The sequence below is a fragment of the Columba livia genome, chromosome 1, assembly GCF_036013475.1.
Source record: "Columba livia isolate bColLiv1 breed racing homer chromosome 1, bColLiv1.pat.W.v2, whole genome shotgun sequence".
NCBI lineage: Eukaryota > Metazoa > Chordata > Aves > Columbiformes > Columbidae > Columba > Columba livia.
The window spans coordinates 5,420,571-5,441,088 of record NC_088602.1 but is presented as its reverse complement, the minus strand read 5'-3'; the positions used below and the strand labels follow the sequence as shown (position 1 = coordinate 5,441,088).

The 20,518-nt window shown below is 42.3% G+C and overlaps 1 protein-coding gene across 16 annotated transcripts in view; it reads left to right on the top strand.

Moving 5' to 3' along the window:
* Positions 1 to 20,518, top strand: part of TENM4 (teneurin transmembrane protein 4) — a 1,656,871-nt gene that overhangs the window by 1,500,484 nt on the left and 135,869 nt on the right. For all 16 annotated transcript variants that reach the window (XM_065029145.1, XM_065029736.1, XM_065029665.1 and 13 more), the window contains 2 exons: positions 1,188 to 1,382; positions 6,649 to 6,849. In XM_065029145.1, coding sequence (XP_064885217.1) covers positions 1,188 to 1,382; positions 6,649 to 6,849 — 396 coding nt within the window. The remainder of the gene's footprint in view (positions 1 to 1,187; positions 1,383 to 6,648; positions 6,850 to 20,518) is intronic.

Sequence of the window (20,518 nt, the reverse complement as noted above, 5' to 3'; positions counted from 1 at the left end):
ATATATGTCCTGAGCTTCAGCAGAATGAAATTGAAGAGGACAGGGCTTAAGCAAGAGGAATTTCAAGGGATAGTGAATAGGGGCAGGATATTGTTTCTGAGGGATGGAAATCAGCATCTTCCTCAGCAAAAATGAGAACAGAGAACAAAAGGAGTGTTAGACAGTGGGTGCTGAGAATGGAAAAGGGAGGAGACATCATCAGAGAGGAGCTGAAGGAGCTTAGAGAGCAGCGATTACCAAAGCTTTGGTCATGGAGGCTGGGGTCTGGTCCTTGCTGCCATCTCCTTCCCTGGGGAGCCTGCTCTGTATCCTTCAGTTCATCCCATCCCACTCTGCCTGACTTTTTCCAAATTTAGCTTATAAAATGCTTCATCCATCATGCCACAGCTTGAGCTTGTCATCTTCCTTCATCACATGGAAGAAATCCTGTAGCTGGTTGGCCTTGAGAATCAACCGACTCTGCTGCAAATAAGGACGATTAAAATTCAGTTTTCAACTGATTAGAGGATAGATTTGGGGAACATTTATTACGAGAAGCCTGGAAAAATGAATGCCCAAGTTCTGTATTGTGTCTGATGGTGAATGGAGTCCAGCAGAGGTGATAACCAAAAAAAAGGGGACCGGAGGTGCAGCTGATGGCATGACATGAGCTAAATCAGAGAAACAGTCTGAACGTGGCATTCTGCACTCCGAGCAAAGCAACTGAAACCCGTAAAGCTGAGAATTACAACAATAAAAACAAAACAAGGGAGTGATTTGTGTGCAACTGAGGTCCACAGCAGAGACCAGGTCAGGGGAAGTCTGAAGTCTGGCAGCGGGTCAGGGGTAGCGATAAGCAATCTAAAGTCCATGGTGCTGCTGAAAGAAGGCACCAGTACATTGGAAAATCAGAATACAAGAAAATTCCAAGTTTAGTTAGTGAAAAAAAGTGTTATGAGACACAAAGCAAGGCCATGTTCTAACTCAAGAGTATTGTTTGTTTGTTTAAAACATTCATAGCAGAATAAAGTTACCAGCTGGGTGTCATCCATGTAAAAGAATTGGTTTTGGCAAAGAAAACAACAACATACCCCAGTGAAGGCTATGTATGAAGAATATAAATCCCGAGCTGGACTCTTCTGCTCTTCTTTTAAAGTGAGAGCCGTGTACAGTTGTATTTTAAGGTGTTTTCTGTTCTCTTTCCCCAGCGTCCTGCCCGGTGCTGTGCAGCGGCAATGGGCAATACATGAAGGGCAGGTGCTTGTGCCACAGTGGCTGGAAAGGGGCCGAATGTGACGTCCCAACAAACCAGTGCATCGACATCACCTGCAGCAACCACGGCACCTGCATCATGGGGACCTGCATCTGCAACCCTGGGTACAAAGGGGAGAGCTGCGAAGAAGGTATTTGCAACGCACGTTCGATTAGCCGCTCGCTTTGATTGTCGTTCTGTAATTACGTGGATGGAGGTGATTCAAACACTTAACAGAACAGTAATAGGCACCTATAGATACAACGGGTGGATGCAACATAAAAATGATGTGTTGGAATAATTCGTCGTTAGCTATCATATTTGTCTAATAACTGGATGAAAAGCCGTCAAATGCTTCAGACGGAGAAATCTAGTTGAAAGACCAGAGCATCTAATCATATATTCAAATGTTCTTATTAAAGCATCGTTTCCATTTATGCGGTTAAACGTATAATTACTTTTACAGTGCTTTCTTCTCTGTTGTGCTATGCCAAGTGATTTCAGTTGCTTACAAACACAAAATAGTGGCCTGTGAGAGAAAATCCGTGATTCTTGTCAGCTTTAAAAGCTTGAAAAGTGCTCAGGACTTGAATTAAATTCTACTTCAAAATCAGATATTATTTTAATGGCTCTTCCAGAGTTTTTTTCTCACATTAACCCTCAGACTTTTTGCATTTACATTTAGATTTGTGGCTCAGAAAAATGGTGCCTTTTAGCACTTATCTTTAATCTCTTTGTGGAGGAAGCCACCTGCCACCATAAACCTTTATCTTCCTGAGCCTGTGGCTGCTGCTTCTTGCTAAATGAAAAAGTGGACAGTTTTGTAAGTGTACAAATAATTCGGACAGTTACAAAAATACATCCAAAAGCGCCTGATTTACAGAATAACGTTCAGCACTTTTGAAAATTATTCTCAAAATTCTATGCAGATGACCTGAAAAATAATTATGTTTAAGTAATGCTCCTACAAATACATGTATAAAGCCTCTGCACCACTCGATAGTTTAAGTCTTCCATTTGATACGTGCATAAGAACCAGAATGGCTTGAATTAATTTATGGTTGTCCTCATGTATGCAGGATAAAGATTTATCTGAAATGGCTTTATTTTACAGACAATCTAAATAGGCTGAATTGGATTCAGACGTTCAAATGGCATCTGATCTAGCCGATTCTTTTGATGCATTAAATGTGTTGGAGTGGGACATCTCTGATGTAACGTGGCTTCAGTGACAGTAAATGTTAGAGATGAAGACAGTATCAGCTCTGGAACAACAAACCATCTCATGAGAAAGCTTCATTTTGGCTTAAGTAAACACAATTCAATGAAGCCACGGGCCATGTTAAACCCAAAGATTGTGACTACTGGAGTATCTTTAAAGCATCTCTGTAGACCTCGTATTTACTAGATCATATCTTTGCTGGATAAACAGAAATGAAAAGATCCTGATTTTGCCTCCGGCTAGACGTGTTTAATGTGTGTAAATCAGAGTAAGATTTGCTCTTTTTCTAACAGGAACCTTTTCTCCCTGGTCACGTTTAAAGCAGAAAAGCCAGGAACTACTCAGTTGTTTCCTGTTATCACTGTAGCAGGGGACAGTGTCAGTCCCGCTAGGTAAAAACTTGAAAAAGAATGAAGAATAAAGAATAAAGAGAACATGATTTTTCTCATGAGATCTTTAGGATTTTTCCAAGGATGCATTTGTTTCTCATATTCAAGGCATAATTTGTATGGTCTTGTGAGGGGGGGGAAGTAACTCAGAAATACGCCATGTGGGAAATCTTCACAACATATATATATACGTATATATTTTTAGATCAAGTAAAAAAGTTGATTTATACTATTTTAAAAATTGCTTTTACTTTTTAATTTCTCTTCTAAGAAGGACCATCTGGCACTGATTACCTTTTATTATTTCTCAGTTTTCATAGCTTCACTGCTTAGTCCATGTTTATAATGGGTTTTCATTCCAGGGTTTCTTCAGCCTTTTCTTTTCCCCCTGTAGAAGTTCAGCAATGTTTATAAAACATCAGCCAACAATCTTACAGGAGTTTTTCTTTTCTCCTTCCTTAGCTTATTGGCCCATATTTTATAAGACATGGGCTAAGCCAGCGAGACATTAAAGGGAAGGGAGCAAATTTAAGCAGTGAAAAATGAGAACTTACTCTTTAGGTACCGAACAAGCCTAATAACTTGTGTGACCAATGAAGCATGAAGCATATTGGGGAAAGTGTAGAAGAGGCACCAGCTTTGCTTGCTGTCTGATTTATCTCCCCGGCAAAGGTTCTGCACAAAGCTGAGCTATAAATGGGTCATTTTCCAACCAGGAATGAGACCATTTGGGAAATTTTCCAAGCAGCAACATAGATATATTGATTTTTTTAATTATTATTTTTCAAAGTATACTCGATATTGTCCTCCTGCCCCTCTCCCCATCTCGCTTCTCCCAAAGCTGGGCGGCTAAATTCGTCAAGCAGAACTCCCTAAAAACACACTATTGTACTCCAAATCCACTAAGCAATTGATTAAGAAGAAAGAAGAAGCCCCCTAATCCTGTCCCAGGGCTCTTCCGATGGTGCAGAAAGCCTAAAGAGATACAACTAGCGAGGCCGAGATTAAAGTCGCCATTGTGTGTGACATTTTCTGAAAGGGCTCATTTCAACATGAAAAATGGCCTTGGGATTATGATAAATGGGGGGTTCTGACATGCACATTCCCCTCCTATAATCGTTGGTGTTAGAGCTGAGATAGCAGATTGTCCGCTCCTCCGGTGGAGCCCCCTATAAAACTCACCTTTTTCCCAATTGACCTTCAGAGGGGATGATTAATTGCCTGGAGGCAGCCGGTTGTCAGTTAGGCTGTGATCTTTGTTCTCTACGTTCAAACCATCTGCTGAGAACCGACGAGCCCGCTCCTTGAGTCCTTTTTGTACTTATTACCGCTGAGAAAGAACAGGGCCAGGGCTCCAAGGGTCTCCTGCTAAAATTGGCACTCGAGCTCCCCGCCTGCTAACAGTGAAGGAGATTTATAGACTCATCCTTTCCAGCCTCTTACAATTTTCGGGGATTGTTCCAGCTATGAGCAGGGCTCCGGGAATCAAATAAAACAGAAAACGCTCTCACATGCCTTGAGATAGTAATTGCTGAGCCATTACTTGTCAGGCTGAGGGGGTTTTGAGGATCCAGGGAATTATCAGAGCAGCTGTTGTGTTTCCTTTTAAGATTTCTGGATTTTAAAACAGGTCATTGGGATTCTTATTAGCTTTCAGAGGAGGGAAAAGAACACGAACCACAAACCTGCTGCATGTGCGGCAGCTGCGTTCTGCTCTCCTGGACAGATTTCCTCTTGCTGCTCAGACAGACTGACACGTGTCACCGGTCCCCAGGGCGCTGCCACGCAACATTTCAAGAGATGGGAATCACAGAATCACAGAATCGACTGGGTTGGAAAAGACCTCAGAGATCATCGAGTCCCACCCTTGGTCCAACTCCAGTCCATTGACTAGATCATGGCACTAAGTGCCATGTCCAGTCTCAGTTTAAAAACCTCCAGGGCCGATGAGTCCAGCACCTCCCTGGGCAGCCATTCCAATGTCTGACCACTCTCTCTGCAAAGAATTGCTTTCTAATCTCCAGCCTCAATTTCCCCTGGCAGAGTTGAAGCCCATGGCCCCTTGTCCTATTGCTGACTGCCTGGGAGAAGAGACCAATCCCCACCTGGCTAGAACTGCCCTTCAGGTAGTTCTAGAGAGTGCTGAGCTCACCTCTAAGCCTCCTCTTCTCCAGACTAAACAAGCCCAGCTCCCTCAGCCTCTCCCCATAGGGCTTGTGTTCAAGTCCCTTCCCCAGTCTTGTTGCTCTTCTCTGGACCCGCTCCAGCACTTCAATATCTCTCCTGAACTGAGGGAACTGAACTGAACACAATACTCCAGGTGTGGCCTCACCAATGCAGAGTACGGGGAAAGGATCACTGCCCTTGTCCTGCTGACCACGCTAGGATACAGGAAGAATCTCTCTAGGCTGTCCTGTATTCTTTTATACATAAATAGTGATGATCGACTCCTGCAATCCTTTTTATTGGGGAGGGTGTCTGGTGTGTTTCATATTTTTCCATTGCTAGGTGAAATTCTCCCATGGGCAGAGAAGCTGATGGCTGTCTGTAAAATTGGAATATATGGAATATTGTGTCCAGTTGTGGCCCCTCAGTTCCAGCAGGACAGGGAACTGCTGCAGAGAGTCCAGCGCAGCCACCAAGATGCTGAAGGGAGTGGAGCATCTCCTGTGTGAGGAAAGGCTGAGGGAGATGGGGCTCTGGAGCTGGACAAGAGGAGACTGAGGGGTGACTCATTAATGTTTAGATTTATAAAGAGTGAGTGTCAGGAGGATGGAGCCAGGCTCTTCTCGGTGACAACCAATGGTAAGACAAGGGGCAAGGGGTACAAACTGGAACACAAAAGGCTCCACTTAAATTTGAGAAGAAACTTCTTCTCAGTGAGGGTGGCAGAGCCTGGCCCAGGCTGCCCAGGGAGGTTGTGGAGTCTCCTTCTCTGCAGACATTCCAACCTGCCTGGACACCTTCCTGTGTAACCTCATCTGGGTGTTCCTGCTCCATGGGGGGATTGCACTGGATGAGCTTTCCAGGTCCCTTCCAACCCCTGACATTCTGTGATTCTGTGTGTGATTCAGGAATGAGGCATCGGCACATTCAGTCTATACCATACACCTAATGGAATGGTCTCCAGTCTTGTTAGGAAAGTGCCTCTTTGAGGAAAGATAAAAAAAATCGTTTAAAGAAGAGTATTAATTGATCAAAAATAAAACCAGAAGAACACTAACATCCTAAAAGATAATATTTTGTTTTAATCCTTACTCCAGAAAACTGTCTGAGGATACATTGAAGGTGAAATTTATGTGTCTGTGAAACCTGTATAGACTTCAGCACATTCTTCAATTTAAGTGTGTAGTTTGCTGAATGAGGACATTGACTTCTGCTGAATCTTTACACAAAATTCTCTTTCAGGAAACTAGAGCTCAGCTATGAATTCATTAGTAACAGTAATTTAGGTTATTCTAATAGAATAAATGGAGGTGCAATATGTGTGCAAGAGAATATTATTCTTATTCTTTTCTTAATTGAAATTAGCCTGTTCTTACTGAAAGGATCATTTATTAGTGTAGGCCTGGATAAAAGAATGGATTTAATAATCAATTTTTTCTCTGATTTTCATGTCAGTGTTTTAGGTCTCACTGCCTTTTGGGGACACTGTTTTCTTGCATCAGCTTTGTGCACAACAGGGTTTTGCTTTCTGGTTGAGATACTAGATAAATAAGTTTGTGTAGTCTGATAGTTTGGGTGGATTTTTTTCTGAAATTCCCATTTGCTTTCCTTGTCTACTTCTTCTTCCCCCCAACACGCAGTGGACTGCATGGATCCAACCTGCTCGGGACGCGGCGTCTGCGTGCGAGGAGAATGTCACTGCTCGGTTGGCTGGGGAGGAACAAACTGCGAGACCCCAAGGGCCACCTGTCTGGACCAATGTTCTGGTCATGGGACCTTCCTCCCCGACACCGGCCTCTGCAGCTGCGATCCCAACTGGACCGGACACGATTGCTCAATCGGTAACGTCAGCGGTGACTTACGGTTGTTGTTTTGGTTTTTTAATTTTCTTTAAACTTTGTAAGATGTTCAGACTTAGATCTGCAAGAAACGTGCTGCAAATGCGTTCCAGTAAAGCGCATGTAGGGCATGACTGGAAGCAGAAATGCCATAACTCAGCTACATAAATAATTCTACTTCCACTGCTGAGCATAGAGAAGTATAATAAATAACCCCATTAAAGCCACTATTGTTCATTATATTGCTATGAATGTAATTGATGGTCTACTTATAACTGCTTGTTCTGGTGTGAGTTCTTGATGAATCCCGGTAGCCACCAAAGGGTCTGTTTTGATTTTTAGGAGATGACTAAATATTCCTTAGGTGACTGTAAACAAGAGGAAGAGGTTTTGATCCTTCAGGTCTTACACCCTTCTAAATTTGAAGGCTGTGCTTATCTAGGCTCAGCTTAAGGAGGATGAGTATCACATGATGTTCATATTAAAAGACCATAAGCACTGTCCTCAATCAAGTAAACCATAGGTTTACTAAGTAGAAGTACTGTGTAGTACAAGCACCTACCAAGAGGACAGGTTTTTATGGGCAGTTTTGTGCCGACATTTGGAACTGTGACATTCATTCCTCAGCTGAACGGGCATCTTGCTCAACATCTGCATCAAGTGTCTGAAACAAAGGCTAAAGAAAGGTTTCGGGAGCCTTTTCATTTCTTCCAAATGCAATTACCTCTTAGAGACCATGCTGAGAAAGGCTGTAGTACATTAAACAGTCAGAACCTATGGAACGTTAGTCTCTTGGCTTTTGTGTTGTATATTGTGCTCATGAACAAGAGACCACAGCAATAACAGCTTCTCTACACAGCTGGGGTGGAACTAGGCCGGATATCCAGGGCAGCTCAGTACAGGCCATGAAATGAAATGAATTTTCAGCAAAGCAACAAAAAAAATCTATTAGGAGAGTGGATATAGTAGAAAAATTACATAAACAACATTTTTACTGAGGAATTACTACCGTATACAGAAAATCATGCAAGAACTTTTAGAGAGTGAGTTCCAACGATGGGACAAACTGAATAAACTGGTACAAAGGATGTAGAAAGAAAACCTTTTTGACAATCATCATCATTTAGGTTAGATGTTAGAAAACTTGCCATAAAGTAAAATGTACTGGGTTGAAAATAAGCAAAAGTAGAGGCCTGCTTACCTGGGACAAAAGCCGGGGTTATCAAAACTCTTGCAGATGTAGGCAGGGAAGCTATCCTGCTTTAAAGAAGGATAAATCCAGTGTCAGGCTTTTCCTTTCCCCATATTAACATCTTCAGTCCCCTACTCTGTGATTTCATTTAGAAAACCACCGTAAGGGGAAAGGTAGTTGTGTATTTCTAATGATTTTGTAGTGTAGTTCGTAACTGAGTCATTATTCTGAGTTTATATGGAGGTTTGGGGGTAGCAGGGGTGGATTTGGAAAAATGTTCATTTCTACATGCAAACAGAATTCACTTTGCCTTTGTTAACCTGCAGGGTCATGTACAGATGATTTATAAGCTTTCTTTACACTGCTTTTATAAATCCATCACGTGCAAACTTTCTTTGGCAGTGTGAGGTTATTTGAGACAAACTTGAGCATCGTTCCAAGACTTTTTTCCTCTCCGAGCTGCCTGTAACATTCAGGTTATTGTGCCTCCCAGCTAAAATCACAGCGAAGGTGATTTGTAAACTTCCATTTGTAACCTGGACCTTTCCACTGAATTGATGACTTGATTTGAAAGACAGATTTACTCACAGAATGCCGGTACTCTTCTTGCATGATTAAAATAGAGTGAGCAAGTGTATTAGTACACCTGACAACACACTGCCTGACCCAGTGGGGTGGAGGTTCTGCAGAAGGGACTAAAGGGGCCAGATTTTTATTGTCCTATTAATATAAAACAGGACCCAACAGAGCAGAAGAATTATGAAGTGAAAGAATTAAGTACTTAACCTCAGCTCGGCAAAGAACTTAAGACTGTGTTCAGTCCCAGTGAGGTCTGTAGGACTGTGCCTACATGGGCTCGTGCCAAGGACAGGCCTTTCAATAAACTACATTGAATAGCAGGTCCACCTGGAAACCCAGAATAAAATACAAGGAGGAGAGTGGGTTTTCCAGCTCTTAACGCCTTGAAGTCGGGACTAATACCAATCTGAAATGCTGTGTGCTGAATTCATTTGGAAGGTGTCATTCAGTATGGAGGCAGCTAGGTGAAAGTCTGTGGATTGTCATACGTAGAAAGTAAAACTAGACTATCTTAGACTCGGTTTTTCAGCTAAGGAGATAGATTTCACCTGCCTTCAGCAGGGATCTTAGACAAACACGGATTATTGGCTAGAACTCTTATTTTTCAGAAGATAATAATATTCCAGATATTCCTGTTTCCTGTTCATATTATCTTTTTTCATTCCGCTTAGCCTGTATCTTCATAGGCAAGCGATGAAATTCAATTTCATGTGAATTCTACTCTGCACTGGACTGTAGGAAGAAGTAATGATATTGCTTTTTGTTGTTGTTTTTGCTTTCTGTGTGTGCTGGCATATCTCAAGATAGGGCTGCAGCCATCCTACAACAGATTTTTCACTCTGGAAGAAATTATTTTTAAACATACTTCACCTTTTCATGCAAATGACAGTTTCTTAGGATCCCCCTTCCCTCAGTATGCACTTCTTTTTTGGTAGATCCCCAAAAATATATAAGAAAAAGTCTTTAAGAGAAAGGTGCAGGGAAAAGTCCAGAGATAACATGTAGTGAGCGGCAAAAGTGTCACTTTGATTTCTCCGTGGGAGAATTAGATCCCTTTTGCATCTAAGTACAGTTGCACAAGCAAATACAAAAAGGTCCTTTATAACCCAGCTCAGCTAAAAAGTCCAAGGCAATGCTTAGTACAAGAAAGATAATTATAGGAACTGCTCATCCTAACCCCTTTTCTCCAGGGTCTGTCATTGCAGATCCTCTGTATCCCAGGCTTTGGCCGCACTATCTCCCTTCACCTCTTAATGAGCCCCAGCAAAAGATTTCATTCTCCGAGTTCTAGCAGCTAATGAAGCCATTAAAGAGCAGCTCTCTTAACCTCTTATTGTCTGGGTATAGTGGGAAGAAAGAAAACAGAACTTAATGTGTGATATAGTATCAGACTGGACCACGTACTTCTGGATAATCAACAGGCAACAAACCACGCACCATAAGATGTATTTGCTGAGTGCACCGAAATGAATAGGTGAGTCAGGTTTTCTGCATTTGGGGAATGCACCATTTCCCAGAGGGATCTCAGAAATGCATCAGGACAATCCCAGGCCCATCGAAGCAGTATTATGCTTGGATGCAAAATCGTTCTTAATGGAATTAAGTTATCTGGTGTTGTCCTTCACTCTCCTCAAAGTTAGATCAGTGATTTTCACACTGTTTGGTAGTTGACATCTTGACATGCGTGATATTCTTTAGAATCATCGGAAAGATGATTATACAAAGCAGCAATAGAAATTATATTCTTTGTGTAATAAGTGCACTGACGTTTTCCAAGCAGCTGACAGTGGCTGTACATTGACCTGCGTGCAGATAAGGATTCCTTCCCAATCACTCGTTCATAATGATTCACTTTATGCACGGTTGACATCCAGACCCTTAAAAGTACAGTGGAGAAGAGCAGAAATAGGAATAGTATTTTGTATATGGTGGTCCTAAATTGGCAATGGAGATTTAAAATCACGGGCGGTACATTTAAGGCTAAGAGTTGGAAAGTGGAAGCTGAGACTCATAAAAAAGTGAGGAGTTATGACATTATATTTTAAAATGGCTAAGAGAGAACACCTGACCAGAGCCTGAGGCTGAGTTTGCACTACTGTATCTCCTGAAATCCAGTAGTTGGATCCTGTTCATAGCTTCTCTCATCATTTCTGCTGCCAACAGTGTTTTCTGAGGACATGACTTTCCAAATGCCCTTTACCCACTCTGGGACAGTGTCTGGTCACCAAACTTGCTCTATATTCACCAAGATCTTTAAGCATTTGTGATTTACCTTAAGCAAATGCAGATTATCCAACTTTACTACAGCATTGCGGTGAACTTCTCAGCTTCTGAGGCATCTGTCTGGAGTTGCCTGTTGAAAAGCTGCCTAAAGTCCCTAAATTTCTTCATTGGCACACACAGGAGGTGTCTCCTCAGTCTGATAAAGCATCAAACATGCTCTCTAGAGTGTCCCACCTGCCGGGTTGGTGCAGATGCTTCAAGCCGTCATCTCAAAGCAAAGAATGAACTAGCTGAGCTGACCCAAAGAGCCACCAAAGTTGAGGACAGAGGTTTCATGCCTTGAACTTTAATTTCACCTGAGTATCATTTAAAGCACAGAGTGGAATAGTTGTCCTAGAGCAGAGAAATCTCTGCAGAGAGCTGTTCAGATTTTAGCTAAGTGGAAATCCTTTGAAGAGAGCTGAATTGGTTCCTCATCAATTCATCTGCCATCTTATTTGGGTGCTTCATGTTGGAGCAGTCTGAGTTTCAGCTTTTGAGAGATTCTCAGTTCTGCCAAATAACCATAGAAGTCCCAGCGGGCATTATGATCACAGATTCCTCAGGAGAGAGACAGTTACAAAACTGAAGCATTTAACGTAAAAAAAATAGGATACTTGCTCTTAGCCTATGTGATTGGTTAAGAATAGCTTAGGCGGGGCTTTAGATGCCATGTAGCGATCACAATTCTTGCAGATATGTCTAGATAAACCTGGGCTCCAAATACAGTGGGGAAATAGCGTGAGTACCATAGGGCTTGACCAGGTATTTACCTACCAGTTGTAAAACGGTCTTCTATCCTTTACTGCTTTTGATAGGCTGAGAATCTGGATTTAAAATAAAACAGGCATGGTGTGTGTGTCCATGTCTCATTGCAGGGAAGCCATATTCTTATAAATGCTTGCAGAGCACATTGAAGTCAATGGAAAAGCTCCTGTTTACTTTGCAGGTGGATGGGTCAGTTCAAACCCATTCACGAACAATGATAAGTTCCAAGATCGCGTATCAGCTAATGGTAATGGCAGATTTTTTAGTAGCAATTTAGTTGTATAAATTAACAATTCAGAAAGTTTTTCAGATAGCACCCAACGGAGTTCCCCACCACAAAGCTGTATAGTTCATTAAAACAGGCTTATTTTCTGTATTCCAATTAGTAGATAAGGAGACCAAGAAGAATAAACTTCTGAAAAAGAAGAGCAAATGCACCTTTACTTTCCAATGTCTTTTTTAATCATAAATTGTGTAGATTATTGCACACACACACAGGCAGACACACAGAAACCCAGTTCTCATATATCTTACCAGACAACATCATATCCTATTGGTCAAACAGCAGCAGGGTTAACACAACATATGTGATAAAAATTGATTTCCTTGGGCTTATTGGTGCCAACCTTCCAAAGCAAAATCTCTTGACAAATTCATGTCATACCCAAGGCCACCAAGATGAAAATCCATGCTTGGAAAATGTTCATGTAATTCCTCTTTTAAATCATCATTTTCTTCATTAAGAGGTAAAAATGTCACTGTAAAAGATGGATATTACATCAGCTGTCACGTGATACAGGCTTGTACCTTACTACAGACTGGGCCCCCTTTAATGCCTAAGAAACCTCTGATTTGTTTTTTTCTTAGCTTTAAAACATGGGGAAGAAAAAGGGCACAAAACCTCGGGATACAAAACCTGAAATTGATAAACATCAATATATTTTGGATCTTAAGGGCTTAAGAACAAGATATTTGGCACAGCTGTGTAATCAAATGCCACTTTAAATGATCTTCCTTCAGCTTGTAACTTGCTCGTCCCACTGCCCTTGCGGTACAATAAGAAACATCAGCCTGGGGTAACTGAAATTATGAGAGCAGAGGGTCTTCAAAGGTAGACTTCAGAAGACACCATCAAGATCTGCTCTGGCTCTATACTAAAATTGCAAACCTACTCCTGAAGGCCTTAATTCGGTGCTTTAACAATCATTGAAGGCCAGGAAATGTTTTGTATCAGGAGGGATTTCATCCTCAGCCTTGCAGAACCGTAACATGCTGATTTGTGAACTTGTGAGCTTCCCCATTTTATTGGCATGGAAAAAAAGTACGTTTTCTCTCTGAGGGAATAAAGTATGTGCAGCCCAGTGCTGTTACATGGGGCTATCACACGCTCTGCCTGCCAGAGATCTGCTTTGTGAATTGTGGAGGAGTAAGTGAACCCAAAGAATCAACAGTGTTAACAAGAACTATCGTTGTACAAAAACATCAAGTTTTTGATGTAGTTGGGATTGTCAGCACAGATTTTAGCCTTACCCATTCCCCAGATGAACTTATTCTTTAAAGGCTTCTAAGCTTTCTATTAAAGATGCAATAATAGGCTAAAAGCAGCCAGAGCATTTCAAATAAAAGTATTCAGGAAGGCTTTCATTTGAATAATTTTTCCCTATGGTTGCCGAAAATATGTATAAGGAGGCCCTGGTGTAGTGGGGAAAAAAAGTAGCTGAAATGGGCTGTAGTTATTTTTGTAGTGAGTCCAATTCTTCAAAAGTCCAAATATCTTTGTGGTCAGAGGATGGAAAGGACATACTAAAGGAAAGGAGAAAGTTGTCAATAAGATAGAAAATAGAACCTGTGTTTCAAATATGGATTCCTGCTTACAGTCTGATCATTGAGAAATTCTCTTAGCACATTTCCCTGGCCAAGCAGAGATCCATCAAACTTCTATCAGCTTCGGGGTGTGTTTAGCAAATTACTTTTGGTCACTTCTCCACCTGCAGCAACCCATGCAGTGCTGATCAGATACAATGACCAAGGGAGGGATTGAAGTTCTAGCTGTCATTTCAAACTTGGCCAAAACCGGTGGAAATGGTGAGATCATCAGTCTGACCCTGACCATTAGATCACAAAACGTTTGGTCTGATTAGGTCATGTCTCAGGCTGCGAATAGTGTATGTCCAGTGGTGTAACGAGCAGTCCCTGGTCTTCACTGACCTTTGGCGTACTGGGACAAGTAAAGCTTCTTTCTCTCCCATCAGCTGCACCAGCATCAGCACAAATTTATGGACCCCCTCAAAGGGCAATGGGCAGATTATTCCATTCCCCATTAGGGCTAATTCCCAGCATGCAGATTTTAGTTCAGCATTCTTCACTATCTCCAAATGTGACCTCAGCAGTCACACCATAGGCTCAAAAGTTCTTTTTGTTTGGATCAATTAAGCTTTGTGTTGTGGACTTTTCTGACTGCAAATAGCAGTAATGTACTGGGCACTCTGGGGTTCATGTTAACTTGGCTAAATTGAAAAATAGATGTTTCACGATGCCACAAACGAGCTGTTAAATTCCAGGGCTAAAACAAGTTTTTGGACGATGCCCTCAGACACTTCGTGTAAATTTTTGGGGTTGTCCTATGCAGGGACAGGAGTTGGACTTGATGATACCTGTGGGTCCCTTCCCTTTCTGGACTTATATCATGCCAACATGGAGGCTGAGCATAATTTATCCCCATCTTTACAACAGAGTATCTGTTATGAAGCTGCTGCTTTTTTTAAACAATATTAAATCACTTCTTTGGCACAGTAAGTGTGATCCAGCTCTCACTGAGGACACAACTACTGTGCTGCAGGAGTGATGTGGACTGGTTCTTCCAGTTCTTTTGGAGATAGAACCAGTTGATCAAGCCAGCTGAGAATCTGAAATGTTGTAGTCACTGCATGGAATAGGTCATGCTCCAAGTAGAAGTGACAGGATGAGAGGAAATGGGCTCAGGTTGCACCAGGAGAGGTTTAGATTGGATATTGGGAAACATTTCTTCTTGAAAAGGGCTGTTGGGCATTAGAACAGGCTGCCCAGGGCAGTGGTGGAGCCACCATCCCGGGAGGGGTTTAAAAGATGCATAGATGAGGCTCTTAGGGACATGGTTTAGAGGTGGACTTTACAATGTTAGGTTGACAGTTGGACTCAATGATCTTAAAGGTCTTTTCCAGCCAAAATTCTATGATTCTGTTCTTGTAAAACTGTAGGATTCAGTATATATTTCTGCAGGTTTGGTATTGCTCTATGGAAGTTGTGCAGCTTTTGAACTGAAGATACATGGCATTCAGTAGGTTTGGTCAGTCAGTTTGTAACCAATTCACAGAAGACTGTGTAGACATACTCTTCGTTTTGTGACCCTAGACCTCTGCTTCTGACTCTTTTCTCTTTTAATCAGAATACTGCTGGAATAGCAGCAGTGTGGATACCTAGAATCATGGAGTCATTTTGGTTGGAAAAGACCCTCAAGATCAGCGAGTCCACCTGCTAACCCAACACTGGCACTACCCCATGTCCCTAAGAACCTCATCTACTCATCTTCTAAACCCCTCCAGGGATGGTGACTCCACCATTTCCCTGGGCAGCCTGTTCCAATGCCCGACAACCCTTTGCATGAAGAAATTTTACCTGCTTATATGTAGTCGGGCTCTGCCTGTGATCTACCTTGATGAGACTGGATCAAGACTGTCCTCTCACACCTCGTTTGGCTCACCAAGGATGGTCATAGGTCCTATGTCATGGCTTTTTCACTTGCATTCAGTCATTTTCACACTGTTGGTGTTGAACAACTCCCGTGACTGTGACCTTACACTCTGACCAACCTCATCATGATTGCTGCAAAGGTTTTTATTGTATATTTTCAGCTTCATCATGTTTCATTGCAATTTGGAACGGCTGAGTTAAATAACAGGGGAAATAATCAGTAAAACAGAATAACAAAAAATAAGCAGGGAAAAATAACGTAAGACCAGTGATTGTCACATAGTGGATCAGTGTCTATTGAAGACCAGAAAACCATGATTTAATAAGCTGCTTGAAGTGAATGTGCTGGATTTAGTAAAACCTCTCTGCCCCTTTCCAAGTTGTGAGGTGTTCCTGCTCTAAAAACTATAATTGTGATTTAATGAGCACCTTTCTAATGACCTCAACAGATGAAAGTTTGAAAGGGCTTTGGAGGGAGCTTTGCCTCTTCTCTGTCAAGGTGGTCCTTCTAGACCAGTGGTGAGGCATATGGACCGCACAGCAGAAACAAAGCTTTTGGAAAAGATTAATAACAATAACATTTTGAAGTTCCTCCATGAAATGTTGTCTGAAGAAGAAGGAAACCATGTTGGGTCTGTTTGTATAGTAGTGCTGAGCTCTGAATAGGGAAATCCCAAGCAAATCTAGTTTGTGATTGCTTCAGCATGCACATTTGTAAGTGCTCTATTGAATTTATTATAGACAAACCCAAACTGCGCAGAATTGGAAAAGAAATTAGCTCTTTTTAATGACTGTAAGCATGAGCAAAAGACTTTTTTACTGTCATATTATCTCCTCCTTATGGACGCAGAGAGGAAATTAAAATTAATCCAGAGAAGAATCCTTGTTAGGAACTTCATTTAATACATCAGGAATTGTTTCTTCTCTGAGAGGCTTTAACTCGCATCCCAGAAACCACAGAGATCCAATTAAGCATCAAAGAGAAAAACATAATCCTGCACTTTGGGATATTTATTTTTATTCAACAAATCTCAGCTCCAAGACTGAAGTCCATCAATACCTGGCATTTCATGTCCTGCTATTCAACTGCAAGAGACAGTTTAAAAGAAAGTTCAGAATAACAAATAAAGAGAAGATTGACACAAGTACAAAAGTAAATCACAGCCATAGAGGAGATGCTTTAGACACAATGTGATGGTCAGTCCCTAGCATTTAAGGCAAGGATGAAAGCAGGGTATAAATATTGAAGAAACTAGAGGCAGATAAAAGGCAGCAGACCCATTTAATGGAATTTCATCTCACAGAGTTATAGCTTTTCAGACGGGAGCTGGAAAAACTTTATGTAAATATGAAGCAAGCTGAAATTGCACTTAGAAGTGAGATCTTTTCTGACATCCCAGCTGTACCACTGTACATTGTGCAGCTACACAGATTGTGATCCATTAGTACGGCGATTGCTAATTTCTATTTTCTATTTCTATCAAGAGCTCCCAAGAGTCCCCATGTGTTGGGTGCTGTGTGTTTGCAGAGTAAGAGGCTTAGTCTCAGAGGACAGACTTACATCAGTTGAAGTATTTGACTATACCAAACTCATTTGTTACTCATTTTAGAGATGAAAGGTGGGTTCCACAGAATCACAGAATCAGAAAATGTCAGGGATTGGAAGGGACCTCGAACACACATCCAGTGCAATCCACCCATGGAGCAGGAACACCCATATGAGGTTACACAGGAAGGTGTCCAGGCGGGTTGGAATGTCTGCAGAGAAGGAGACTCCACAACCTCCCTGGGCAGCCTGGGCCAGGCTCTGCCACCCTCACTGAGAAGAAGTTTCTTCTCAAATTTAAGTGGAACCTCTTGTGTTCCAGTTTGAACCCATTACCCCTTGTGCTATCATTGGTTGTCACCAAGAAGAGCCTGGCTCCATCCTCCTGACACTCACCCTTTATATATCTGTAAACATTAATGAGGTCACCCCTCAGTCTCCTCCAAGCTCCAGAGCCCCAGCTCCCTCAGCCTTTCCTCACACGGGAGATGCTCCACTCCCTTCAGCATCTTTGTTGCCCTGCGCTGGACTCTCTCCAGCAGTTCCCTGTCCTGCTGGAACTGAGGGGCCACAACTGGACACAATATTCCAGGTGTGGTCTCTGCAGGGCAGAGTAGAGGGGCAGGAGAACCTCTCTGACCTACTGACCACCCCCTTCTAACCCACCCCAGGTACCATTGGCCTTCCTGGCCACAAGGGCCCAGTGCTGGCTCATGCTCACCCTGCTGTCCCCAAGACCCCCAGGTCCCTTTCTCCTACTCTGCTCTCTAATAGGTCATTCCCCAACTTCTACTGGAACCTGGGGTTGTTCCTGCCCAGATCCAAGACTCTACACTTGCCCTTGTTATATTTCATTAAATTTTGCCCTGCCCAACTCTCCAGCCTGTCCAGGTCTTGCTGGATGGCGGCACAGCCAGGGCAGTTATAGGACAGATGAGAGGCTACTCTGTGGGCTCTTTATCTCCATGTTAGGCAACTCAGCCACCTCGATTCCTGATTTGAATCCCCAGAGAGAGCCGAGACCTAGAAGAGGATTTGCAGAAGCCTTTCAGTTAAACACAAAGCTGCTTGTGCATTCAATGAACAAAATACCAGGAGGGAAATGGGGTGAGGGCTGAAGTGGGGTTAACCTTTGTGTCTATATGAGGGCCAGAGATTGCTGTTTCTTTTGTCAGGAATTTCCACCAATCCTGCTAGAGATAGACAGCTAAGCCAGCTCAACTTGCTTGGAGTACAAACTCCTCTTCCTCATGTATATTTTACATGTCCTTTGTGTGTCTTGGGGCTTCAGGTTCAGCAGGTGAAAACTCAGGTGTCCTGAATCAGATTTCAAAACCACGGCTGAAGGTCAGTCATCTTCTTGATGAGGGACAGTAGCAAAGCTGATGGATCCATTTTCAGGGGCTGGAGAGCATCCTTTAATCTTGATTTCCTCATCCATAGAAAGGAGAGAAATTATTGTCGCCTTCCAGATATATTCAATTTGCTGAACTATGGCAAATGCATTGAGATCCTTGAGCGCAGTGGACAGTTGTCTCAGTAAGTTTAATTACCCTCATAAAAGCAAACAGGTTTTATATTTATTGACATAAATAATAGTTATTATTTCTAGATCGGTAATATTTATGTAATGGATGTATGTTTTTAAAATAGATAAACATGATTTATATAAAGGCATGAAATTTTGTAGACGTCGCTTTTAGGATATGATCTCTGAAGGAAAAAAACACCTTAAATCACTGAGAGCGACGTAAGTTGTACAATTATCCAGTCGCTACTGATATGGGATGGTTTTCAGAGGATTCCATCCTACAGATTTTTTACTGGCAAGGACAGAAAATTCAGACCTCTCCTTTCAGGTTTGGTCTTGGTCCATAGTTTGAATCTTTCGTTATAACATTTGTAAAAAAGGACGATTTTAAAAGCTAATGAGCTTTATGTCTTCTTCAGTTCCAGCAGAGAAGTTCATATGGCACTGCAGAGTTATCAAATCATATAAATGAGATTCTCATAACACTGCAAAAGGCATTTCATTACAAGGCATGTATTTAGCCCTTCACCGCTATCTAAATCACACCAATCATGTTTTTTTCCATCCGTATCTTTATATTAGATGCTTTTCCCAGATATTCCCCATAACTTGCCTTCTGAAGCAAATGCAGGTTGTGAAAACAAAGCTTATCTCTTCACCAAACACAGCCTTTCAGCTCTGTGCGCTGCCTCTCCCCCATGCCGCTCCTCTGGAAATGGCCTCAGAGGACCCAACTTGTAACCCAAAAATCCCAGTTAAGACAGATTTTTAATTATTAAATTTTCTATTAATACGTTCAAGGTCAGTGGAACTGCCCCAGTTTTCAGGAAGATTTGAGCAGTTTCACCTGATTTTATATTTTAGCACTAAATCTGTGTTTATTAAAGGCTTTAGCAGGCAGACCAGAAGCAGGTAAATCTCTGATTCTGCATTACATGAATGCTGAAGAAGAATTTTCATCTGCATTGCTCTTCTCTAAGCTGGAAAGGTTTAAACTGTTGTCAAGCCAATTTTAGGATTTAGGGGAGTTAGGGGTAAACATGTAAAAATGGATTTACCTTAAATGAAGAACAAATTGACATCATTATCCCTTTTCCAACCTAATTCTATAATATAATGTGAAGATAATATGAAAATCTGCATTATGACTGGCAAGAGCATGGAGCAGATCCTCCTGGAAATTGTGCTAAGGCACATGGAAAATAAGGAGGTAATTGGTGACAGCCAACATGACTTCACTAAGGGCAAATCATGCCTGAAAAATTTGGTGACCTTCTACAATGGGGTTACAGATTTGGTGGACAGGGAAGAGCAACTTGATGTCACCTGCCTAGACCTGTGCAAAGCATTTGGTGCTGTCTAACATGACATTCTTGTTTCTAATTGGAAAGGCATGGATTTGATGGATGGACAGAATCACAGAATCACAGACTGTCAGGGATTGGAAGTGACCTCAAAAGCTCGTCCAGTGCAATCCCCCCGCCAGAGCAGGAACACCCAGATGAGGTTACACAGGAAGGTGTCCAGGCAGGTTGGAATGTCTGCAGAGAAGGAGACTCCACAACCCCCCTGGGCAGCCTGGGCCAGGCTCTGGCACCCTCACTGACAAGAAGTTTCCTCTGATATTTAAGTGTAACCTCTCATGTTCCAGTTTGTACCCATTACCCCTTGCCCTATCATAGGTTGTCACCAAGAAGAGCCTGGCTCCATCCTCGTGACACTCACCCTTTACATATTGATAAACATGAATGAGGTCACCCCTCAGTCTCCTCTTGTCCAGCTCCAGAGCCCCAGCTCCCTCAGCCTTTCCTCACACGGGAGATGCTCCACTCCCTTCAGCATCTTTGTTGCCCTGCGCTGGACTCTCTCCAGCAGTTCCCTGTCCTGCTGGAACTGAGGGGCCACAACTGGACACAATATTCCAGGTGTGGTCTCCCCAGGGCAGAGCAGAGGGGCAGGAGAACCTCTCTGACCTACTGACCACCCCCCTTCTAACCCACCCCACTGCTTTAAGCCTTTCAGTGCTTAAAAGGGGCTGATAAGAAAGATGTGGACCAACTCTTTA